We start from the raw sequence: 26,073 nt of genomic DNA on the forward strand, positions 1-26,073 counted from the left end.
CACCATACCTGGTGATCACGTATCAAAGTAATATATGCCTTCTCTTTGCCGATATCCTTTGATAACAAGCCTATCTCATCGGCTTTTATTCACTTGCATCCCAAGGCTCACTACTTATGTAAGATAAAGTTAAATTTTATAGAGAAATCAAGCTTTAAAGAAGCTTTTAGCCTCACTAGCCACCATATAGGTTTAAGAGGATTTAGATAGAAGAACTTTAAAGTCCTAGTATATTAACATCTTCTAGGCTCATCTATTTTCTCATGAAAATCACCTCCTCAATTTCATGATAATATTCTTGTGTAAATTTGAATATTAGATTTGTCCACACAAAAAACCGATATGTACTACTATATTGTAAATAACCGTTGAATCCAAAGTCAACGGATTTTAAAGCTTATCCTAACCATCTTGGGTTTAGGTATTGTCACCTTTTGCATGACACATCCACATTTGCCACCTTTTGCATGACACCCCCACATTTGTAGAATTTATACAAAGGCTCCTGGCCTCTCCAAAAAATCCATATAGGGTCTTTAAACAATTCCATGTGTCACAATGATTATGAAACTGTCAAAATCATATCACATAAAACATATTCCCAAACCGTCATTAACCGAATTAGGTCTTTCTCAAATTCAAGACACTAAAACAAGATTGGTCCAGCATGTCACTCTTAAGTTAATAGCCTTACTATTTGGGATTAAAAACCTAGTGATCAATAGTCTACTATTCAGAACTTCATAACATGGCCAATAATCTTATCACTAAGAATCATTAATTTCAGTAGTCACTTTCATTACTGGGAATCATCATGTCTTGACATATGATTAGTAGCCTCTCTACTACTAGGAACCATCATGTCTTAACATGTAATCAATAATCTGTTTACTACTAGGAATCACCAATTTTCTATCTCTGTGATATTGTACTTACTAGGAGCCACCAATATAAGAATATATTTAGAATTTAAAAAATTCAAAAATATATTCACCCACTCTAACAAGTTGTCTCATCTTTGCCTTCAAACAAAGTCACATAGCAATCATATATGCTATAATTAACACAATGATAACATATTAATTACCTTTGATTAATTTAGAGATATTATCATGCAATCTTATGATTTCCTTTAATCACACTTGATCTCTCTAGATCTTCTTTTAAGTACCTCGCAAGGCTTAAGGTTGTCAAGTGGAACAACATTTTCTGTTGTAACCTTTTGAAGCCATTTCTGAAAAATCACTACAGAATTTCATTATTCTATTTTTCTAGAAACTAAACTTAACACTAGAAAATCCCAAAGTCTGAAATTTAATTCAAAATTGATCTCATCACTTACCCTAGAATCGAACTTGGTCAAGAAAGTTTTCAGGAAGACTGGAGGGGTCACACCGGTCCCACTTAAGACCCAGCTAACCTTAGACAAAACTTTCAAGAGCATGTTGACTCCTAGTCCATAAGAAACAAATTTAGAATTAAGTTTTTTTAAGGGATAAACTAGGTTAAAACAAACCAAGTTTACAAAACATATAAGCAATTAAAATTTGTTATCAGAATTACACCACTCATAAAAAGTTAACTGATACTCCCGAAACTGAGCCCATTATTTCTAAATAAAAATCAAAAATATTTTAGCTAATGCTAAAAGTTGATTTCTTTTCCCAAAACAAAACAATTTGAAAATAATCAAATTATAATCAAAGACTTTCTCAAAACTTGGTTTCCTACCACTTTAGGAATAAAAAATTAAACCCAAAGATTTCCTCTAACCACAAAAGTTTGAAACCATATCCATCTCAATTGCCATTTCTGAACAAATCAGAAACACTCTTTAGCCAAGACTAAACTTTGGTTTCCATTACAAAAAACCAAAACACTTTGGGAATAATAAAATTAATCCCAAAGATTTTCTCTAGACCCGAAGGTTTATAATTTCTCTCATTCCTCCTTTCCTTTCACTATGGTGAAACTATTACAAATTAGAAATTAAAAACACTACAAATGGAAATGAAAATGCAACTGTTACAATTACAAATTGTCTGAATTTGCAAAACGGAGTTCATGGTTGTATCCAAAATTGTCTGTTTAGCCAAAAACACAATTCTCCACTTGTAATGCTTATATTTGTATAAAACACATTACAAAACTCAATCTTTTTTGCCGCTAAATCTCCATGCTCACTATTCATATACACTTGGATACAAAATGAGTTAATGAAACAATAAAGTGAACATTACACAAGTAATTTTAGTTATAACTCGCAATGTGTAATTCAAAGGCTATAGATGCATTGCAGTTACAAGAATGTCATGAGTTGCATGGCTATAAATCAATTATACATAAAGGAATATTATGGTTATAATGTTGGCAATCCAACCATGCAACTATGAGCAAATATATATGACAATAGATTTAAACTCCCACTTATCATTCCATGAATACAAAAATATTTTGGAGTAATTTCCTTGATAACCTATCAAGACATGAAAGAACTCACAATTGATAAAACTAAAAATAAATAGAATAAATAAGAGTTAATATCACTACAATACCAAGCTATACCACCATGCAATAATGTAACACAATCATAAGCAAGCTCAGAAATAAGACCAGTATATAGAAAAATCGAAACTATTTTACTAAATTTTCTCCCAAAACAAACCTATTTAGAGATATTCTATACCGTCGAAAACCTCTCGACTAGCCAAATCTCTTGACATTCTCAAAATTCAGCTCTTCGTTTTTTTTCTTCAGAATTTAATTAATCAAATTAAATTGAAATTATTACCAAACTTTCAAAACAACATACAGAATAAATCTGAAATTAAACTGAACTATAAAGTGAATAATTAAATTCACTAAAATTTTAAAGGTCCAATATTATTCTTTATTCCACGCAAAGGTAATCATGTTCAAATAAACAATTAATAGTCCAATTTACTAATTCTAATTTATTTTATTTGTTCGCATTAGATATCATCCTTTCTCGCTTGAGTAAACATGTAAAGAAAGTTAGCTACAAAATAAAACAATCAAACAAATTAAATAAAATAGTAAGAATCTTACATAATAATTTTTTTATTTTTATAAACTTCTACGAATTTAAACACTAACAATCAAATAACTCATGCAATAACAACTAATTAACATAAAATAAATTGCATGAATATATTATTAGAAATAAACAAAACAATCCAATAACTCTAGGCAATTAAATTAATTTTAATTCCAAGAGTTACTAGAATAAATTAAAATAAAAGCTAAATTGTTTTTTCAAAAACTATTTTATAAAAAATCTATTTTAAGATTGTTCATATTTTTACAAAATATATATATATATATATATATATAAAATAAATTAAATAGAAATGAAAAAATAATTTTTTTTATTAAATAATGAAATACAGAATAAACGACACAACTAAATACATAAATAAATTAGATTACATTACTAAAAGAACAAATTATTAACATGGATAAGTAAAGATTAGAACTTGTCGAGGTAAACTAAATTCTAAAAAAGTTAAAGAACAAATAATAAGAAAAGAAGAAAATCGAAACCTGTGTGATACCATAATTTCCTTAAAACAGATTCACCGCCTCTCGATAGATGTTGGAGGTATGCCGGCGTCTGTCTCCCAAGATACGACGGTCGAAACCAGCTAATGTAGAAATACCTTCTAAATAGCCTAATCAAACTTGATAATGGATACACTCTCTCCAACAAGAACCAAAGTAGAGGCTAACAAAAAAAGATAGGAAAAATTTTCTTTGGTGTAAAAAACCATCTCCAACTTTTTATCTCAAACACCATCTCATTTTCCATCACAAAACCTCTCTAAAAACAACCTACTAAGTTGGAGGAGAAAGGCCTCTATCTATACTAGTAGGGGAGAGTCTTAGCCATGAAGACTAACATGAATGGAGTCATCAAATGTCATCAACTCTAGCCATTAGGGCTAGAGTTACAAAGATTCAAAACTCCAAAACCATTATATAAATCATAATTTGTATATAATGTATAAGTTTTGAGAATTAAACTAGATGGGTTGCAAAATGGATACGGGGTGTTGAGTCACAATCCGATCCAAGCCCAATCTCAAACACACGCACAAACTAAGCCCAACACAACTCAACCAAAAGCTTAAGACTAGGTCCAAATCCAAATCTAAGACCAAACCCAGCACATGCACAAGTACAAACCTAGGCCTAGTCCAAACTAAGACTAAGTCCAAATCTAAACCCAACTTTATTTATGCCCACTTTATGAAACAATTCTCATTCATAACTCAATGGTTTCGGCTCATTATTTTTGAATTGTAACCTTCTTACTTAAGAGAATACAAAACCATTTAGACCTATCTCAATCGGCGATTGAGTCCCACTTTAATTTCGAATTAAAGTTGCTGAAAAATCATTATTTTCCAACAGATAGAAAAGTGAATAAGATGAGTGGTGGAATTGCAAACACCCTTTGCGCATGAATTTCAACAGATAAGTTTGTTTTTGATTTCAACATGTGAATTTGAACAAATTAGAGAGAAACCTAGAGACATGTTAAATGGATAAAGAGAAATTCACAAATTTTAAATATATAGAGAGAGATACCCACAGATTTTGAATAGATAAAAAAATGAACAAATAGTCAAAATAATTTGAACAGATAGATATAAATTTGAACAGATAGAAATAATTTAAACAGATAGATATAAATTTAAACATATAGTAAAAAAAAATCAACAGATAAATTAAGGGATAAAATTAAAAACAAATGTCATTCAAAACCGACAAAATTTCTCACCAAACTATTTTACAAATAATAGACCTCTCACCAGCAAAAAAATATTCACTAAACTTAATACCTTAGAGCATCTCCAAGGGAATAACTAAAAGAGGCTTGTTAGGCATTTTAGCTAATATGACTTCAATTTTAGGCCTCCAATGGGCTAGATATTGCGATAGTTACTTTACCATCAGATTTTTTCACTGGCTACAATTGAAGAGCTCTAGAGGCTTTGCAAACAAATACATTTACTCTTTCCTACCAAATCACCTTCAGTTTTCTACATCTCTCTCTATCAACGCTTTCTCAAGGTATGGTACTCCCTCTCTCCTACCCTTGTGTGTGTGTGTGTGTGTGTTTGTTAGCTGAATCTATTTTTTTTTCTTCTCACTTCTTAACTCTATCACTTATGTAATTGAACCTCTTATTTCTCTTTTGATTTGGAGTTCTGAACATTGTCTGATTGGGTTTGTATATATGTCTTGGATTTTTTTTCTAAGGAGAAATTATATAATTAGTGGTCTTGGAGGGCAAATCCCATGGGAGGGACTGTCTCTTGATGTTTTTTTTTTTTAATCCATAACATCATCCAAAATAAATAAATAAATAAAAATAAAAATTCCTGCAAGAAGAAGATGGAGTGGATTCTTACATTTCACTAGCGAGTGCTCTCACACACACACGCAGAGAGAGAGAGAGAGAGAGATAGAGAGAGGGAGAGAAAGAGAGAGATATGTTGATTTTGGAGGTGAAATCATTGACTCCGATGATCAAAGAAAGATCATTGTTTTTGTTTGTAGAGAGGGGCAACCACCTTCAGAAACTTCCCAATCTCTCGCTGAAAAGCCTCATTCTTGAGCCCATATTTTTATATATTTATATGTATTGATTTGGGATTTTGTATATGTATATGTATGTATATGTATTAGGTTTATATACAGAGTGGGATTTTGTATGTGTATCTATCTTTCATAGTTATATTATCTTATTTGAATTTTTATTCTATTCAATATGTTCATATATTTAGGTATTTGTGTATATTTTGTCATCATAGGTTTGTTTAATTGGAATTCTGCCAAACATATGGATCTCTTATATTGACTTATAACAATTTTTTATATTCTTTCAATTCTGTTTGATGAATTAAGGAACAACTTATTTTGTATTTTTTATTTATTTGTTATTCACCAGATTGTTCTACAAGTTTTGTTTGTTTTACAAGTTTTGTTTGTTTGTATGTGCAATGGCTAGTTTTTGTATACGCAATGGCCTGTCAGTTCATATACCCTACATAGTTTATAAAAAAATGTTTTAAATAATTTTATTTTTAAATATTTTATAGATTATAATTTATTTATGCTAAATCAAATACAAAGTATTCATTTCGATGGAAGTATTGTGATTGCAATTGACTCTGATATGTTTTATATTAATAGAGTTATATGCATGTTTGATATGTTTTATAAATTTGACTTCACAGAATACTAGATAACTCTGATTCTAATGATGAACTGGAGGTATCTGCAATAGCTGTTATACAAGAAGAGCAACTAAATAATGAGAGGCGAAAAAGATTACGTCGTGATTCTATTCAAGATCATGCAGTTATTCAAGGCCACAAGAGAAAGGTATTTATTGTATGGAAAGGTATGCATTGTATGGAAAGGCCCTACTGCATGGAAATGTATGTATTATGGTCACATCCATGAACCAACTATTATTTTAAAGGCTGTGGCTTCTTATGATCTATGGATATGGCATGCATTTTTTGTATTACCAAGATCTCATAACGACATCTATGTGTTAGAACGTTCTTCTGTATTTTCTCTCCTTACTGAAGGGCGTGCTCCTTCAATCAATTACTCAATCAATGGAAATGACTATACAATGGGATACTGTCTTGCTGATGGTTTATATCCTCAGTGGTCAACATTCGTTAAAACAATCTCATGCCTATGAGGCAATAAGCAAATATATTTTGCTAAAGCTCAAGAGTCAGCAAGGAAGGATGTTAAACGAGCATTTGGAGTGCTCCAAGCACGTTTCGCAATTGTGCGAGGACTTGCACGTTTTTGGAAACGTGAAACCCTAAAAAATATTATGAAGGCATGCATAATATTGCATAACATGATCATTGAGGATGAACAGAATGTCAATAATATAAACTTCAATTATGATGCAATTGATGAAAGTCTTCTTCTATTTGTGTCACACGAGCGCAGATCTGAACTTTATGAATTCATTCAAAATCACCATCGCATCAGAGATAGGCAAACTCATTCTCAACTCCAAGTAGACCTAATTCAGCAGTTGTGGCATCAACATGGAGATTTGTAAAAACTTTATGTATTAGATGTAGTTTATTTATTTTGAAGTTTATTCCAAACTTTGCTATTTGTGATTTCCCCCCTTCCCCAGTTTGTTCCTTGACCTCTGTAAGGTTTTTGCTTGGTTAATTTGTGTCCTTTCAATTCTTAAATTGATAATTATTAAAGTAATTCCTTTATGATATATATATATACATATATTCTCCCTCTCCATATCATTCCACAGATTTTGTATGCTTGTAACATATCTGTCAGTTTATTTGATTGCTAAAGATAAACAATCTTCCTAATATATATGTTTTGCTTTGTTCTAAGAAAAAATATTTGTTAAAAAATATATGTTTGTTAAATATATATATTTTTAAAACATGTTAAAACAATATCAGCGTTTAGTATTTTTTATTTTAAAAATTAGTTAAATTAGTTTGAATGATTAACTAAAATAAAGAGTGTGATTGGATAACACAATAATTAAAACAATTAGATAAAATAAAGAGCGTCCCATTTTTATACTTTAGTTAGCAAAAAAATAAAAGGTATGATTGGAATTGTTCTTCTACCTTCTTGAATTTATCATCTATTTTATCTATATTTTACTTTTTAAAATTTTTCAGGCACTATAGTTATATTAAATATTTTAAAATTTTAATAAATTCAATTTACAGCTCATGAATTAAATTGATTTTGATTGGACAAAATTATTGTTTCAGTTTAATCTCTATAATATAATGTCAATAAGCTCGATTTTCATCCTGAATTACTCTTACATTCTCGGGCCATTTCCCTAAATAAGCTAAAATAATAAATCAATTCTCAAACTAAGCCTAGTTTTGAAAGAATTCCCAAAATAAGTTAACTCGCGATTCACAATCGCGATTTCAACATATTTGCACCTATCTCACGTGAAACTTGGTAAATCTTAAATTCGTGGTTACAAAAAGCGCTTTTCATTAAGAAATCGCGGTTACAAAACGCTATTTTAATTAATTTTTTTTTCTTATGAACTCGCTGTTCCGAACCACGATTTTATCCAAAATTTTTTTTCTTTTGAACTCGCTGTTATTAACCACGATTTTATGGAAAAAAAAATTTCTTTTGAACTCGCAATTTCGAATCACGCTTTTAGACCAAAAATTTTTTCTGCTGAAATCGTGGTTGTGAACCACGATTTCAATACTGATTTCCCAACCACGCTTGGACCAACTGATGCCTAAAGTAAAGTAAACACAGTTGGTCTAATAAAGTTATTTCATAAAAAAAAAAAAAAATCTAACAAATAAATTTCTAAAAATAAAAATAAAAATAAAATTCTAAAAATTTATGCTACCGTAGTGTTTAGGGATAAAATTTATTTTTTTCATTTTACTAAAATAAAAATAAATAAATTTTAAGAATTAAACCCTAAACCCTAAAATAAAAAAAATAAAATTTATCCGTAAACACTAAGGTAGCGTTTGGTAATGTTTATGTTTTTTGTTTATATTTATGAAAATTTTATAAACTAGTTTTTATTTATTTTTAGAAAAACATAAATTACAAACGAGTTTGGTTTGAACAAAATGTTTAAAAAATTTTATAAAATAATTATTGAAAGAAAATAATTATTTGAAAATTTTATCCCTAAACAATTATTTATCCCTAAACAAATAATTGAAAGAAAATTTTATAAAATAATTATTGTTTAAAATTTTTTTATAAAATTTAATTGAAAAAAATAATTATTTGAAAAAAAAATTAATTGGGAAAAAAAATAATTGAAAAAAATAATTAATAGAAAAAAATAATTAATTGAAAAAAATAATTGAAAAAAAATTATTTGGTCTTAATTTCAAATAATTGAAAAAAAATAAGACCAAATAATTGAAATTAAGACCAAAGAATTTTTTTCAATTAATTTTTGTTTCTATTAGTTTTTTTTTTCAATTAATCTTTTTTTCAATGAAATTTTTTTGAAATATTTTTTTTGCCAATTAAATTTTTTTTCAAATAATTATTTTTTCAATATTTTAGGCTTGAACAAACATATTTTTTATTTTACGTTTTTAAAATTTTTTTAAACATTTTAAAACTAAACGCATTTAAATTTTATAAATTTTTTTAAACATTTTGTTTAAACCAAACTCGTTTGTAATTTATGTTTTTTTTCTAAAAATAAATAAAAACTAGTTTATAAAATTTTTATAAATATAAACAAAAAACGTAAACGTTACCAAACGCTACCTTAGTATTTACGGATAAATTTTATTTTTTTTTATTTTAGGGTTTAGGGTTTAATTCTTAAAATTTATTTATTTTTATTTTAGTAAAATGAAAAAAATAAATTTTATCCCTAAACACTAAGGTAGCATAAATTTTTAGAATTTTATTTTTATTTTTATTTTTAGAAATTTATTTATTAGATTTTTTTTTTTTTATGAAATAACTTTATTAGACCAACTGTGTTTACTTTACTTTAGGCATCAGTTGGTCCATGCGTGGTTGGGAAATCAGTATTGAAATCGTGGTTCACAACCATGATTTCAGCAGAAAAAATTTTTGGTCTAAAAGCGTGATTCGAAATAGCGAGTTCAGAAGAATTTTTTTTTCCATAAAATCATGGTTAATAATAGCGAGTTCAAAAGAAATTTTTTTTTAGATAAAATCGTGGTTCAGAATAGCGAGTTTATAAGAAAAAAAATTTAATTAAAATCGTGTTTTGTAACTATAATTTTTTAATGAAAAGTGCTTTTTGTAATAATGAATTTAAGATTTAACAAGTTCACGTGACATAAGTGTAAATATATTCAAAGGTGTAAATATATTCAAATCGCGATGGTGAATAGCGAGTTAACTTAATTTGTTTTGAGAATTCCTTTAAAACTAATCTTAGTTTGAGAATTAATTTATTATTTTAGGGAAATGGCCCTACATTCTCCATCTCTTATCTCTCTAATCACAGTCGAAAGATCCGTCAATCTACAAATGTCGGTTTGCTTCTTCTGATCTCTCGAAAGGCAAAGAGTCATCTCTTGCGTAAATATATATACAACTTTCTTTCTCTGGAGAGAGAGAGAGAGAGTGTGTGTGTGTGTGGAAGGGCAGGCAATGAGGGGTTACTTGTGGTCATCATCAGCGTTCGATTCGAAGTCGGGACAGGTGATATTGGTGGCCCTCTTGGTAATGATTGCTTCTTTTTATACTGGCACTCTCTTTGGCAGCAATTCATCTCTTTATGTCTCACAACTTCCCTCCAATTCTTCCTCATCATCCCCTGGTATTCTCTCTCTCTCTCTACACCTCTATTTGTTTCTCTCTCTATTACCTCACACTGTGATCTATGTACTTGTTTATGTATTTGCATTTCTTGTTGTGTTTAATTTAATAAGCTAGATATCTGAATCTAGGTGATTGGATATGTGGATCAAGTAATACTTGAAAGATTTAACCTAAATGGGTTAGTTTAAATGGAAACATATAGTGCTTGATTGGTGAATTTTCTTGGGCTATACTGGTTTCCAAGTCACAGCCTATCTAATCTTTTATTGTCATTAGTCTGATATTTGTGTGAAATTGATGGATATTTTTTTCTTCCAAATGGGTATTGTGTGTTGGTAGTCATGGTTTTAAATCACAGGATTGGTCGGCCTCATGTTTGCAGTCATGGTATAATGTTATCGAGTGTATCTTGCTATGTATGTACTGACTCCCAGACACGCCCTCTACGAAAACTGACTTCTGATCCTGCCTTGCTAACCCTGAATCATCAGCAAATACACCCAACCCGGACTCACTTCTGGACCCCAACTTATCCTCCCCCTCCTCTTAAACACACCAGTCTCAACACACTTATCCTCCTGCCCTAATTCACCAACCAAAATTTTCTCCTAGGAGGTGAAGGATCATTATTAGAAGAAAGAGAAGAAGCCTTGAGCTTAGAAAACATTCACAATTGGTGTGTGTGTGTTGGTGGTGACTTCAATGTGGTTAGGCTTATTTTGGAAAAGCTTAATGGGATGGCTACAAATAGAAGTATAAGGGATTTTGACTCTCATTAGAGAGTATGGATTGATTGATCTCCCCTTGAGTAATGATCAGTTTACGTGGTCTAATATTCAGAAAAATCTTGTGTGTTGTAGGTTGTATAGGTTTCTCCACACATTGGGATGGGAAGAGTTGTTTCCCAATATTAGGCAAGAGGGATTGCCGAGGGTTGTTTCGGATCATTGTCTGGTGATTTTTGAGAGCTACACCTTTAAGTGGGGTCCATCTCCTTTTAGGTTCGAGAATGCATGGCTAGAGGATCGTGCTTTTAACTGGTGAGAGAATGGCAGAGTTAATGGGTGAGAGGGCTTTAAGTTTATGAGAAAGTTGAGAGGGGTTAAGGAGAACTTGAAATTGTGGAAGTGGGAAGTTTTTTGGTGATTTGAATGAGTTAAAAGCGGAGTTAATTAGGGGTATTGAGGAACTGGATGTTAAGGAGATTAGGGAGGGGTTGCCTAGGGTTTTGAGGGATGAGAGGAACATGTTTAGATTGAAATTGGAAAAGCTAGTTTTTAGGGAACAGATTTTTTGGAGGCAAAGGAGGGAGATACCAATTCCAGGTTTTTTCATAGAGTTACATAAGGGAAGAGGAAAAAGAACTATGCTAAGAATTTAGAGGTTGGGCAGGGGTTGGTGGGGACTAAGGAGGATCAAATTGTTAGTGAGATTTTTTGTTTGTTTGTTTGTTTGTTTTAAGATTGATGAGATATTCAATTTTTATTTGAACCTCTATTCTGATGGGGAAGTGGACTATCCAGAGCTTGAAAGCATTAGTTGGATATCTCTAAAGTCAGATGGCTCGAGAGACTTTTCGATGAGTGTGAGGTGCAACAGGCTGTGTTCGAGTGTGAGAGAGATAAGGCTCTAGGCCCGCCCGGATGGCTTTTCAATGGTAGTGTCTCATGGCTATTGAGACATTGTGAAAGGAGATTTAGTGAGAGTGTTCGGTGAATTTTTTGAGAGTGGGGAGGTTAACTTGTGCACCAATGCATCGTCCCTATGCCTTATTCCCAAGAAAGAAAAGTTGGTTAAGATTGGAGATTTTAGGCCCATTAGCTTGGTTACTTCGCTTTACAAAATTTTGGGAAAGGTGCTTTCCAAAAGGCTTGGGGTTGTTTTTGGAGAAACGATTTCTTCTTCACAAGGTACCTTTGTGAACAAAAGGCAAATTCTGGGTGTGGTTTTAGTGGCCAATGAGGTTGTTGAGGAGTATAGGGGATTGCATAAGATAGGTGTTATTTTCAAGGGGAACTTCGAGAAAGCGTATGGTCATGTGGATTTGGTTATTTTGGATTTCATTTTGAAAAGGAAAGGTTTCGGTTCTAGGTGGAGGAAGTGGATTTGGGAGTGTGTGTCGTCATGCAATATGTCGGTTATCGTTAATGGTAGGACTAGGAATTCTTTTTGGGCATCTAGGGGGCTAAGGTAGGGTGACCCTTTGTCACTGTTTCTGTTCATTTTAGTACTAGACGTGTTGGGTAGCTTAATTGATTTAGCTAAGGAAAAGGGTGTAATCGAGGGGTTTGTGGTGGGGAGATATAAGATTTATGTGACCCATTTATAGTTTCCAAATGACACTATTTTTCCCATCAAAGGAGGAAAGTGAGGTTGATAGTTTGTTAATGCTTTTGAGAATCTTGGAAGTAGTTTCTGGCCTCAAGGTCAATGTTAGTAAGAGTAGTGTGGTGGGCATTAATCTGGAGCATAGTTGTGTGCAAAGGGTGGCGGCTATGTTGGGTTGTCCCATTGAGATGTTTCCTCTTAAGTATTTGGATTGCCATTTAAGGGGGAGAGAGAGGGGGGGGGGGAGAGAGAGAGGGGGGGGGGGGAGAGCGGAGTCTTTTTGGAATCCTGTCCTTGTTAAGATTGGAAGGATGGAAGAGAGCGTTGTTGTCTAAGAGAGTTAAGGGGGGAAATATACTTTGGTGCAGTTAGTGTTGAGTTGCATTCCTATCTACTTTTTATCTTTTGTTCAAGATTCTAGTAAGGATTGCAAAAAAAAAAAAAAAAAAAAAAAATTTGAGTAATTGATGCGATGCTTTCTTTGGGAAGGGTGTGATATGGATAGAAGGGATCACTTAGTTAAGTGGGTGCTTGTTTCTCTCCCTAGGGAGAAAAGGGGTCTTGCTATTGGGAATATTGTTGCTAGGAACATTGCACTCCTGAGTAAATGGTTGTGGAGATTTCCTAGCAAAAAGCGAGTCGTTATGGTGTTCCATTATTAAAAGCAAGTATGAAGTTCAAGCCAATGGTAATGATTCTAATATGGTTAATAGAGGCAATTATCAGTCTCCTTGGAAGTCCATCTCTCATTTATATGCACTAGTGTCTTCATTCCTGTTTTTGAAAGTGGGTAATGGGGTTAGCATCCGGTTTTGGGAGGATGTTTGGATGGGGGTTACCTATTTTGATAGAGCTTTTCCACTACTTAATAGATTGGTCCGTTCTTGGAATGTTTCAATTGCGTCGGTGACATGTTCTAATGTGACAACAATCTCTTGGAATTTCAATTTTCTTAGGAATTTAAGCGATAGAGAGTCTCTTGAGTTGACATCCTTTTTGTCATTGATTGATGGGATTTCTTTATCTTCATCTAGTGATAGAAAGGTTTGGAGTATCATTTCTTCGGGGTTTTCTCATGTAAATTTGTATTTGACAAACTCATTGATAAACCTCCTGTCTAGTTTTTTCCTCTTCACAAGAAAATCTGGAAAGCAGTTGTTCCCATAAAGTGAAGTTTTTCATGTGATCCTTAGTTCAAGGAATCTCTTCCAAAGGAGAAGGCCTAATCACTTTCTTTGTCCTCAATGGTGAGTGATGTGTAAGAGAATTTGGAATCGGCAGATCATTTATTTCTTCATTGTCTGGTGGCTCTTTTATTATGGCAGCGTCTTTTCGGTCTATGTGACGATTAGTGGGTTGCTCCGATGGAATGCACACACATGCTTCTTGTTAGGTTTGAAGGGTTTGGAGGCACTAAGAGAGCCAAATCTTTGGTCTATATGGCTGGAGAGAAATGCAACGATCTTTGATGAAAATGAGTCAAATGATGAATTGTTATTGGATAAGGCAAGATATTTGGCTTCGCTTTGGGCTTTTGTGTATCTACCTTTTAAAGGAGTTCCATTTTTCTTGATTACTAGGGTTTTGTGTCTCAACCTTTTAAAGGGGTTCCATTTTTCTTGATTTCTAGGGATTGGGCTGCTGTTTGCCATCCTTAGTGATTGGTTTTTCTTGTTTAATTTCGGTTTTCGTTTAGACCTTTTTCATTGATTGAGGACTCCTTGTCGTCTCTCTTTTTTCTTGCCTATGCTTAATAAAATTCTTCATCACTTTTCAAAAAAAAAAAAAAAAGAAGATATTCACAAACAAGAGGGAACAACAGCCATGTGATCCAAACAGATGCAACCTCACAAATGGCTACATCCATCTCTTCCTCACCTCCTTCCTCCGACATAACAAAAGCCATCTATCACAACACCCTGCTCCCACTTCTTTATAATTCAAACTCCACCCCACCCCTTTTCATAAACCATTATATCATCTCCACCTTCAATGTACAAGCAGGATATGATTGGTACGGCTAAAGTGATACCACTATTCCCTTGTGACATTAGGGAGATACAAACAACAATTTGCATTTTTAAACATGCTTCCTTGTTGTGTCTCTGAATGAATGTTGAGGAACCATTGAAACATAACAATATAGTGCCACTAGTTCCACACACATTTAAAGAGGAAGTTCTACATCACACCCCTAAAAAGCGATTCCTCAAAATGCATGGTCTCCCTTTCTCCTTCATCTTGACTATGGATTGCTCTTCATACCCGCCTCCATTTTTTCTTTCCTGTCAAGATCTAGGTTTACCACTTCTATCTCCAGTACAACCCTCTGTTACTTCTCAAATCTCAATTTCTTCATTCTAGTATTGCTTTTAAGGTTTTAAAAAAATAGATGCCAATAGGCAAGCAATAATGGCGATGACAATGATTGACAGTAGGTGAGGGTGTTCTTGTGGTGGTGTAGGCTATGAAAGTGCCATTGTTGGTGTTTGTAGACAATGAAAGGGTTATTTGTGTATATGAAAACTATATATATATGACTACATCTATACATATATACACAACGAAAAAAAAAACTTGGAAAAATTGGCCTATGGTCGAAGAGGCATGATTTCGATATTCAAAAGCTATTGTTGCCTCTCTATGTAAAGGTATGGACGGTCAATGAACAACCCCAAGATTCAACCCCAAAATAAAGGCTCCTTAACATTCGTGCACACTTGAATGATTAGTTGCCTGGGAAAAATGTATGAAAATAAGAGAGAAACAAAGATTTTGTGTGTAACAGAAGGCAATAGGCAAGATTTGTGCGAGTGAAGTCAATAGAATTCTCAAATCCATGGCCTTATATAGACACTAGAAGTTTTCGTGAAATACCACAAACTTTGGCTATGGTGTTTTGTTTTGAATAGTCACAATAACAAGCTAGGAAACCGTTGATTTGTTGGTCAAATAAAAAATAATTGATTTGTAAGTGGGATTGTGTGCCAAAACGTGGCAACCTATTTCAAGTCCACCAATAGTGTGGCCCTATATAATTACAACAACTTTTCACTTTGCTTGATCAATGTGGGATAGATGAAGTTTTGAAACTTCACAGAACTTGAACATTTCATGTTACAATAAAATCCCCACGAGTGTCAAAATTTCAATAAAATCCATAAAACATATACATACATAAATACACACACACACACACACACACACACACACACATATATAAGACGAAATTTGGGCAAGTATTATGGTGTTGGTATAACTTTGAACGTGTATACCCAAGTACAAGTCGTCGTGAAGTAATATAGTCTTGGTGAGTCAGAGGTTGAATCCACAGGGATCAATGTTTTCAACTGTAATTACTGAGCAATAGAAGAAAAAAATTATAAAGAATTTGATTGTATTGTTAAAGGTTGAATGGTTTGAGAAAATTAATATGCTGAAAATAAATTGAAATAACAATAATGAGAAGGTACTAAGACATCAAGGATTCTCCACTAAATGTTTTCCTTGTAGAGTATTCCGGATTTAATTTATAAAAATCAATTGAGTCATACACTAAAGGTGTTTCAAATCTGAAGATAAAAGTAGGTATTTAATAAAAATTATTTCAAAAAAATTAATTATTATGATTGCTTGATTATTGCATAAAAATCTAATTATTTGATCTGCAGGGAATACCAAGCCTCTACAGTGCCCCAAGTCTACGATAGAACAAGATACTATACAAAACTAGAACTTTTTTTTCTTTTAAAAAAAATAATTAAACCAAAATAATCTAACATCAAAAATCATTACTAAATCATAAAATATTCACAAAGAATCCAATGTGGTCTCTCATCTAGCCTTAGCAAATAAACCATGGAAGAGAATAAGGAACTCCGTAAACTGAAAATAATGTATGAATGGATTTTACATATATTTATAATAAAAGGAAACTCTAAACCTAACCTAATAAGAAAATGAAACCTCTAAACTTAATACACAAGAAAATAATCTAATTATAATTCTATTTCATTTGACCTTGTGGCATTGTTTGCTGGAGCACTCCGATTCCACTGCTAAAGCACTAACTAACAGCCTGTTAATATATATATATATATTTTGTCCTCAAGTTTGTGGCACACAAATCGAATAAAAGCTGGCCCCACCATCAATTTATTGTTGCCCATGTGGACCATTGTCTTTTAATCCTTCTCCATTCCTTATAAAATTTCATTCTGTTTGTGAAGTTAACCTCTGCAATAAAAATCCAAGTACTTATATAATTAAATATAATTGGTAGGAATTAACATTGAAGGAATGCAATATTCTCTATATAAATCAATATAAACATGCAATTTTAGACACTCGTCAGGTGTAGTCATGTGTTAACAATAAGACATTTTAACAATCTCGTTAAATTATTTCTTGAACTAAGACCCTTTGAGCCAAAATTAAACATGTCACACACACACAATATTGAAATCAGACATGCTTCTTGAATTAATGCTGTTGTTAGTCATTTTTGTGGTGTACGATCTAGACTCCCAGTTATCCAATTCACCGCAGGCCCTTCAGCCACCCACATTAGGAAATCCTTTATATTTGAAAGAATAATGTAAGGTCCCTTCTAAGATATTTAAATTCTCTCTAATGCAATGCAACGTAGTTGTCTTGGATTATTGGTATATATACCAAGTCTCTCAATAGCATATGATATATTTGATCTAGACTTATGGGCTCTATATACTAAGGAGCCTATCAATTGCAAATACTTTATCTGAGAAATATGTTTACCATTATTTGTTTCCCTTTCAAATGAAAAGTAGGATCATATGGTGTTGATATAGGTTTGGAGTCAAAGTAACTAAATTTCTTTAACATCTTTTATTGTAGTACTTGATTGACTAAGGGCTAATCCTTCAAGTGTTATTTCTAGTTTCTTTTCTAAGGTCGCCTAAGCTTCTTGCAAATCTTTTATATCGAATTTTCTAGAAAGCGATCAAGGTGATTTCCAATTCAGATTGATTCCTTATTGCATTTCATTATTAAGAGAGAGTAAGTATAGGTTTTAGGCGAATGTTTTGGAGTTAATAGGGAAAATTGCCGATTTCCATGGAAATATGTTCTAAATTCTTTCCCTTTTTTTTTCCCGTTTCATTGGTTTACATGTAGATAGTGGGAAGAGTATTCACTTCTGGGAGATGTTTGGAGGGTGGGTTTCATTCCCCCCTTTACATCAGTTAGTTCGTTTGTGTAATGTCTCTATTTCTTCTTGGGCTTTCTCTCACTTGGCTTTTTGGAACTTTAATTTTTTCATAAACCTTAATGATCGTGATGACTCAGTTTCCTTATTCAATATCCTTGATAATGTTTCTTTGAGACCTTAGGTTGTTTATAGAAGAGTGTAGGCAATTCATTCATTGGATTTATTCTGTGTCGTCTTTTTATTTATTTATTTCTATTTTCATAAAGATGATTTGGCTGTGATATGCCTCTTAAAAAGTTCACATGGTTTATGGCCAATAAGAAACTCAATGCTAATGACATTTTCAGAAGAAAAGACCTAATTGTCTTTTACTTTTAAAGTGGTATATAATGTGTAAGAGGAAATGAGGAAACTATGGACAATTTATTTTTGCATTGTCAAGTGGCTATGGCTCAATGGCACAAAATGGTGATACTAGTTGTGGTGGAGGCAATGGTGGTGTAGTGATGGTGGAATGGTGGTGGTGGTTGTGGCAACTAGTGTTATTAAAGGCAATAGGCTCTCTGGAGCGCCAAGGTTTCCTAGGATCTAGATGCCAGGCGAGGTGCGTGCTTCAACGAAACAAGGATCATGTTGACGATAAAAAATACATAATTTAATATAAGAAAATAATTCAAGATTCAACGTAATTAAATATTTTAAAACATAAATATCAACAAACACCAATATTTTATCGAAGACAAAGGTTGCACATAAACACAATCATCTAACTCATAAAGCATAAACATTTAAAAATTGAAACAAAATTGAAGTGTTTTACAACATAAGTGTAAAGAATAAAAAAGGAGGAGGAGAAGATGAACAAGAAGAATGACGATAATTGTTAGTTTAGTTGAAGAGAAAGCTCTATCCAACCAACGTCTTTCTATTATGGCTAAAACAATATTAAGTTGCAAATGTGTGTTTAAGGGTTTAATCCTTGTAGCAGCATGAAAAAAGAAAAAGAAAAAACAAAATTGAGATTAAGTGAAATTAAGGGTAGTGATTGTAATAAATAAACATTTTAAAAGAAGCGCACAAGTCGTATGCCTTCAGCCTAAGCCCAAAGCTCATGCTTCATGCTCCTTTTTGGGGACTGTTTTACATTGCCTGGCCAGATATTTTTCGAAGTGCACTGACTATGCCTTGATGAGCCTTGGGCCTAGGTGCATGCCTAGGCGCACCTTTAATAACATTGGTGGCAACAGTGGTGGAGGTGGAGGGTTGTAGTAGTAGTGGTGGTGGTTGTGCTAAGAAGCACCAACACGAATACAGACGCTGACATGGGACGACATGGCAATTTCAAAAAAATGGGGACGTGGAGATGGAGACACGGCAATAAAATATGATTTCATATATTTTTATTTGCTATCTAGATTAATATTACATCCACAAACAATCTATATTAACAAAAATTAACTATAATTCTATTTTTTTTATTTAAAAAAGCATTTTTAAATTAACACTTACAGTTTATATATTTTTTTATGGATCATCTATTAAGGATTTAAATATAAGGAAAAAAAATAATAAACATTCAACATTCATCAAAAGCACCAAATAAAATGAGAGAAAAGACAATTTGGGATGTCCCTAGTGTGTCCCCGAAGAGTCCCTTGAAAATAAATTAATAAAATAAAGGGACATGCTTTGTGCTGTGTCCCATATGTGTCCCCAAAGTGTCCGTGTGTCCGACATAGATATGGCACTTATTTTGAAGTGTCGGTGCTTCATAGTGATAGTGAAATGATTATAATGTCTGTGGTGACGATGGCAATGGTGGTGGAGGTAGAGGTAGTGGTGGTGGTGATATTAGTGGTAGTGGTAATGGCAAATGGTATGGGTAGGGGTGGGTAGTGTTATTAAAGGTGCGCCTAGGCCCAAGTCCCATTCAGGCCCAAGGTTTGAGCCTTGTAGTGTTCCAGGCTAGGTGACTTCGATAAGGCGTGCGCCTAGGCCCAAGTCCCGTCCAGGCCCGAGGTTTGTGCCTTGTAGTGTTCCAGGCTAGACGACTGTGATAAGGTGCTTAATTGGCCCAAGGCTTGCTTCTTGAGGGCTGTTTTTATTGTTACTTTAATTGGTTTTGTTTAAAATCTAACCATTGACTTCATATGGTATAGCTACAAAAGATCCCTACTCTTATTACAGATATCAATACATTTGGCATTCAACCCCAAATCAATGATAGAAGAAAAATTAGCCTTAATTCATAATCTCCAAAAAACACTAAATGTTTAACATTTCATTTTGTTTATGTTGAACCCTAAATTATTTACTTATATTAAATTCTATATTTTTTTCGGTACAAGGTGCGCCTCACTTCGGTGAAGCCCGCACCTCGCCTTGTGCCTTGAGCCTAGGCCCCAGGAGACCTTGGCACTTTGGTGCACTTATCGTCTTTAATAACACTGGGGGTGGGGGTGTAATAGTGGTGATGTCAATGGTGATGAGGTCATAACGTTGCATGCCAATGATTACGCACAAGTAGTTATAAATTTAGTTAGTATTAAGTAAAAAATCTACTATTTCAACTTTTAGTTTATATTTTAAGAGTCACTTAAATTTTTAAGTGATATAATTGTGGTTTTTTAACGGACTTAACTGATTTTCGCTTAATATATTGAGTTTTAAGTGTTCACTTGAGGTAGTGTTTGATACAGTTAAAAACTGAACATTAAGTATTGAAAATTAAATGCTAAATTTTTTAAGTTGAAAACTTGTTTGATAAAATTGAAGTGTTGAACTAAAATAAGTTTATTGAAATAAGTTGTTTGATACGTGTAAGGTGAAATTCAAATTTTATTTTTTTAAAATTTTCTCTTCCATTTTTTATATGGTGGTGGTGAGTTGGAGGTGGCGGTGGCAGTGACGATGGTGGATATGGCACAAATGGCAATGGTGCTGGAGGTGAAGGTATAGTGGTTGTGGGGTGATGATAGAGGGGTAGTAGCGGCGGTGATGGTTTTGGTGATGGAATGATGTTGGTGGCTATGGCCGCAATAGAGGTGGAGGGTTCTAGTAGTTGTTGTATCGGTGGTGGTAACAATGGTGGTAAGGAAATGATGGTGTTGCTTGTGGTGACGATGGCAATGGTAATGATGGTGGCTGTGGTGGCAAGGGGATGTTGGTGGTGGTGGTGGTGTTGAGGGTGGGGTGTAGTGGTAGTGGTGATGACAGCAGTGGTAAGGTCAATAACGGTAATTCTTATGCATACACAACTTTTTAGTCAGCATTAAGTAAGAATTCTACTACTTAAAATTTCTCACCTATTAACCTACATTTTAAGAGTCACTTAAATTTTAAGTGATACAAATTGTTATTTTCACTTGCATTCAATCTTAAGTACTGAATTATGTTATCAAGTCAAACATGACCTTAGGCTAGGTATTAATCTGAATAGTTTTTTATATAATTTGTTTAAGTTTATTGCTCAAGGGCTGTGATGCTTTTTTTTAGATTGTGTGATTCAATCAAATCCCATGTGTGATGTTTACAATTTTTTTTTGGGGATAAATAGTGATGCCTACACTTCTCTATAAATTAAATTTATGTGATTTTAAGTCTTTAAAACTCTAAAATCAGATTTGAACTACTTTTCTTTTACCCTTACACTTCCATTGGTCAAATCTAAACTAATCCCAATCCAATTATACAATAATAGCACATCAAATACCCCAAATCAGCGAAGTTATTGTTGTCAGGTACCTTTTTCAGCCACCCAGAACATCCCTCAAAACAGACCCAAGAATCTTGTATTTTTATTCTTAAAATCCCACCCTTCTGTTGCGATGTGTAAATCCTAAAAGCCTCTATTTTTACCACATTAGCCATAAAAATCACTTAAAATCAGCCCTTGAAGTCTAGGTTTTCTGCTTCCTCGTATTAATTTTGAGATTTCTCCTAATAGGTGAGTAATTCCCTAATTATCCTACATCAGTGGTTACACTTTTGAGGTGTTTTCTTTTACTTCAATCCGCCCTCTTTAGGAGATCCATAGTGTAAATGCTAATGGTCAACCCCTCATAAATTTTGGTTTAGGTAGTTACTGAGCTTTGTATTGAAGAGCAGATGGTAGTTCCCATTAAGAGAGTGCTGGGAAGGGTAGACTCTGTAAAAACCTGACCCCTTGCAATACCTGCAAAGTTTCTGCCTTTGTACTAAACCCTGCATTCTTATCATGCTTGACAGGAAAAACGTTTAGGCTCAGTTTGTTTAGAAAGAAACGAACGATAGAAGATGAAAATGGTAGAAAGTGAAGTGAAAGAAAGGAAAAGGAAATGAAAATTTATTTTGTTGCATGCATTTGAACAGATGGAAAAATTTGCAAGAAAATGATTGGAAAAAATGTAATCACCATGTAACAAGGAGTTGTGGAGAGAAGCATGGGTAAACATGGAAACAAAATAAGCATTGTCAAAAATAAATTTCCTTGTATATTTTGCAAGAAGTCGTAAGCCTAACTAACAAGCTAATTTGAGTTGTACATGAAACTATATTATCCATTACTTCCTAGGACTCTCTATCTAAACAAATACATAATTTTTTTTTTTTTTTTTTTTTTTCGGCTTTTTCTTTCACTTTTCTGTATTCTTTATCTAACCAAACTGAGCCTTAGATGTTGCATAAAGTTCTGAATGTCTGGAATCTTTTGTTTACACTGCTTCTTTTTGTTTTTATTTATTTATTTACTTTTTTTTGTTTGTGCTCGCAGGTATTCCAACTTTTACAAACGAAGTTGTTCTTTCTTATAGGACAAAACCTCTATCGATTCCTGAAGCTGGAATGAACATTTGCCCTTTAATGTTCAATGAGTATATCCCTTGCCATGACATTTCTTATGTGAAAGAATTGTTGCCAAAGTTAGACCTTTCAAGGAGAGAAGAACTACAGAGGCATTGCGCTCCTCTTGAAAGGCGGTTGTTTTGCTTGGTGCCTCCACCAGATGATTATAAGATACCAATAAGATGGCCAACAAGCAGGGACTATGTGTGGAGAAGTAATGTGAACCACACGCACCTTGCCGAGGTAAAAGGAGGACAAAATTGGGTGCACGAGAAGAATCAATTATGGTGGTTTCCTGGTGGTGGCACTCATTTCAAGCGTGGGGCTTCCGAGTACATTCAGAGGTACCCTTGGTTAAGTTGTTCCTTATATATATATGTATGTACGTATTCAGACCATGGTGTCATGATTATGTTACCACACATTCATTCCAATAAACAAAGTTCATAACAATAGAAGTTGATTATGTTTTCACTCCCTAGTCAAAAAAATCAAGTGGTGTAGAACCAAAGAAGATGAAAGGCAAACTATGGTTCAGAAATCTGTCTTCAATATTCATGAAGCAAACAAAATGTTTTAATTACACAATTCCCATATATATACATATATTTCCATAACCAATAAGAAAATTGAAATAAATAAATAAATAATATAAAAATGGAAACAAACTCCTAAAAACTAAATATTTTTGAAATAATAACTTCCAATTGACGCTTCTTACGCGTCACGTATTTTTCCATTCTCCTCCTTAATCCCCATCAATTCTCTAACTAAAAAGAGTTTATGACTAAAATGTTGCTCCAAAAGTGTGGGATCAAGATGACGGAACTCATCCTCTATAATCGACATATCATCAGTGGCTGGACGTTTTTTCCATTGCACAGGATAGTGACGATATCCACCATGGGAAGAACCAACATATTGAGTATTAAGAAATTCGACAATCGATCATCATGAGATTGTGGAGGTGGAGGACAAGGAACAGAAACTGATAGAAAAGAAAATCTTGTAGGCAAACCTTCTGACAAAGTGTGAGGCTAAAAAGTGCCTCGATAAGAGCACAATCAAATTAATTTTCAAAACAGGAATAATATTCGTATCTGAAGGCAAATCAAGTAGATATGCCTTGAGTCTAAATTTCTGAATGATACGAAATGGTCTAGTAGCTCATGTATGAAGTTTCTTGGAAGAATTTTTAGGATAAGCCACATGAACCATGACATACCCTCTTCATTAAAATCTAGTATCCTACGATGTACATCAACAAGAAAGTTATTACTTTCATTACTCATGGCAATTTTCTTCCTAATAGCAGCATGCAAGTTATGAATGTGTTTGGGTAGGAACTGTACTTTGCAGGGAGTTACCTTAGTTGGACATAGTTAACTAAAAATTAGAGTTTTAACACAGTACTTGAGGTCTAACTCATACCCTAACTCTCTCTTCTCTATATCTACATGCTGTCAGAGCCACAATAGGAGAACCTTTGCACCAACCAAAGATCACCTCCAAGTATCCCCGGCAAGGTTTTAAAAAGCGGCCGCAACCGTTGTGTAACGCCGTTATGTAACGGTTGCAGGGCCGCTTTTGCGGTGTTATTGAGATTCACAAGTGTGTCGGCTGTAGCGGTTGTCGTAGCGGTCGTAACGGTGCTGTAACGGCCTGTTACACATCGTTACGTAACGGTTTCGAACTGCTTCTCTCGAAAAAAAAAAAAAAAAAAAAACTGAAAATGGGGGAAGAGGGATAGAGAGAGAAGTGGGAAGATGAAGAACATGTTATTGATTTGTTGAATGTGTAAGACCTATGCTATTCTATTCAACTGCTATCACTCAACCATTTTGTTTGTGTGTGTCTATTTATATATTGTTTAATAATAATAATAATAACAGGTGTGGTCATTATCTATTTGGCTTGATTAATATATATATATATATATATTTAGGTTCTTATTTATTCTCTTACTTTTGTCATTGTTTTCTTATATATGATAGTTAGTGATTGATTTTTTTGTAAGATATCTAGAAAATATAACACCTATAATTATATATTAATACATATTTTATACGTGTCAGTTTTTTTGTTAGTTTATTTTATTTTTATTTACAGGTTATCCAAAAAGAAAATGAATATTCAAGTGATCTAAATCTTTTTTTTAAAAAAAAGTTCTTTATAATTTATTTTTTAATTTTTATATGATTACATTAGCATGTATAATTTATTTTTTAAAACTATTCAAGTTAAAATTTGCATATGTTTCCACAAATATAATAATTAAAAAAATAATTATATACATTTAAGTCCAATAAAATTTTTTTTTGCCACAAACGTAATATGGATTTATGACATATAAAGTCATTAATTATTAAAATAAAATATAAAAACTCAGTTTATAGTGATTTAAAAATATGAAATATATTGGATCATACTTACAAATTTACAAAAATTGATCAATATTTATTTTAAAACCCAATAAATATGATTATGGAAAAAAAAATATACATATCAGTAAGTTTTTTTTCAAATTGTGCGAAAAATAAAAAAATTCATTGTTTCGGTTATTGCAACTGTTACGCTACGACCTCTACACCCGGCAACCGCGCTACTACCACCGTTACGGCGACCGCAACCGCAACCGCTTTTCAGAACCTTGATCCTAGGGCAGTCAATCCTCACCTAGGGCAGTAGAAGGCCTGTTGGCTTCTACCCAGGGCAGCCGAGGTCTTCTCTGCTTCAAAAGGTCAGTCGGCCTCTTCACCTAGGGCAGCCAAAGCCTTCTTTGCTTCAGAAGGTCAGTCGACCTCCTCACCCAGGACAACCGAAGCCCTCTCTGTTCCCTTCTAGGTCTGTTGACAGCCCTGGGCCACCATTCTAGGCTTGTTGATAGCCCTGGAGGCCCTCTAGGTCAAGACCAGTCCTCCATTTGACTTCGTCTATGCTCTCTCCTTCGTCTTTCCCTGTCATCTTCTCTGTTTAGTTGGTGTTCTCTATTGTCTTCTTTGTCTGTCTTTTTTGTATACAACAAAGAGAAAAAGGGAAGGAAAAAAAAAAAGAAAAAGAGTTTTTAATTCTTTATGCTTTCTTTGTGATTGTTGTGTCGTTCCTTCCACTATTATCTTCCGGGTTTGTGATTGAGACTAGTTTTTTTTAAAGGTTCATTAGTATAGTATCCATGGTAGACTTTTCCGGTGTGTCCACTATTTCTCAGACACCTAAGAGTGAGAGTTCTATTATCCCTACTACTATGATTGATACCCTTAACCCTAGTCTTAAAATCACTACCTCTCTACTCAATGGTCAGAACTATCTAGCGTGGTCGTAGAGTTTGACAATCTTTTTGAAGAGTAAAGGGAAGATGGGATATGTGG

General features: G+C 33.2%; 1 protein-coding gene across 4 annotated transcripts in view; it reads left to right on the forward strand.

Moving 5' to 3' along the window:
* Positions 1-9,884: 9,884 nt before the first annotated feature.
* LOC114258402 (putative methyltransferase PMT6) overlaps positions 9,885-26,073 on the forward strand; it is a 32,334-nt gene continuing 16,145 nt past the window's right edge. For 2 of the 4 annotated variants that reach the window (XR_014346253.1, XR_003627967.2), the window contains exons 1-2: positions 9,998-10,366; positions 22,635-23,049. Coding sequence is in view for 1 of the 4 variants with exons in the window: in XM_028198357.2 (XP_028054158.2) it covers positions 10,198-10,366; positions 22,635-23,049 (584 nt within the window). In the remaining 3 variants the exon portion in view is untranslated. Of the gene's footprint in view, positions 10,367-22,634; positions 23,050-26,073 lie in introns of all 4 variants that reach the window. The other 2 variants (XM_028198357.2, XR_003627968.2) reach the window with 2 other exon arrangements.

This window comes from Camellia sinensis, chromosome 12 (assembly GCF_055761805.1).
Source record: "Camellia sinensis isolate YWXY chromosome 12, ASM5576180v1, whole genome shotgun sequence".
In the NCBI taxonomy this organism is placed as follows: Eukaryota; Viridiplantae; Streptophyta; class Magnoliopsida; order Ericales; family Theaceae; genus Camellia; species Camellia sinensis.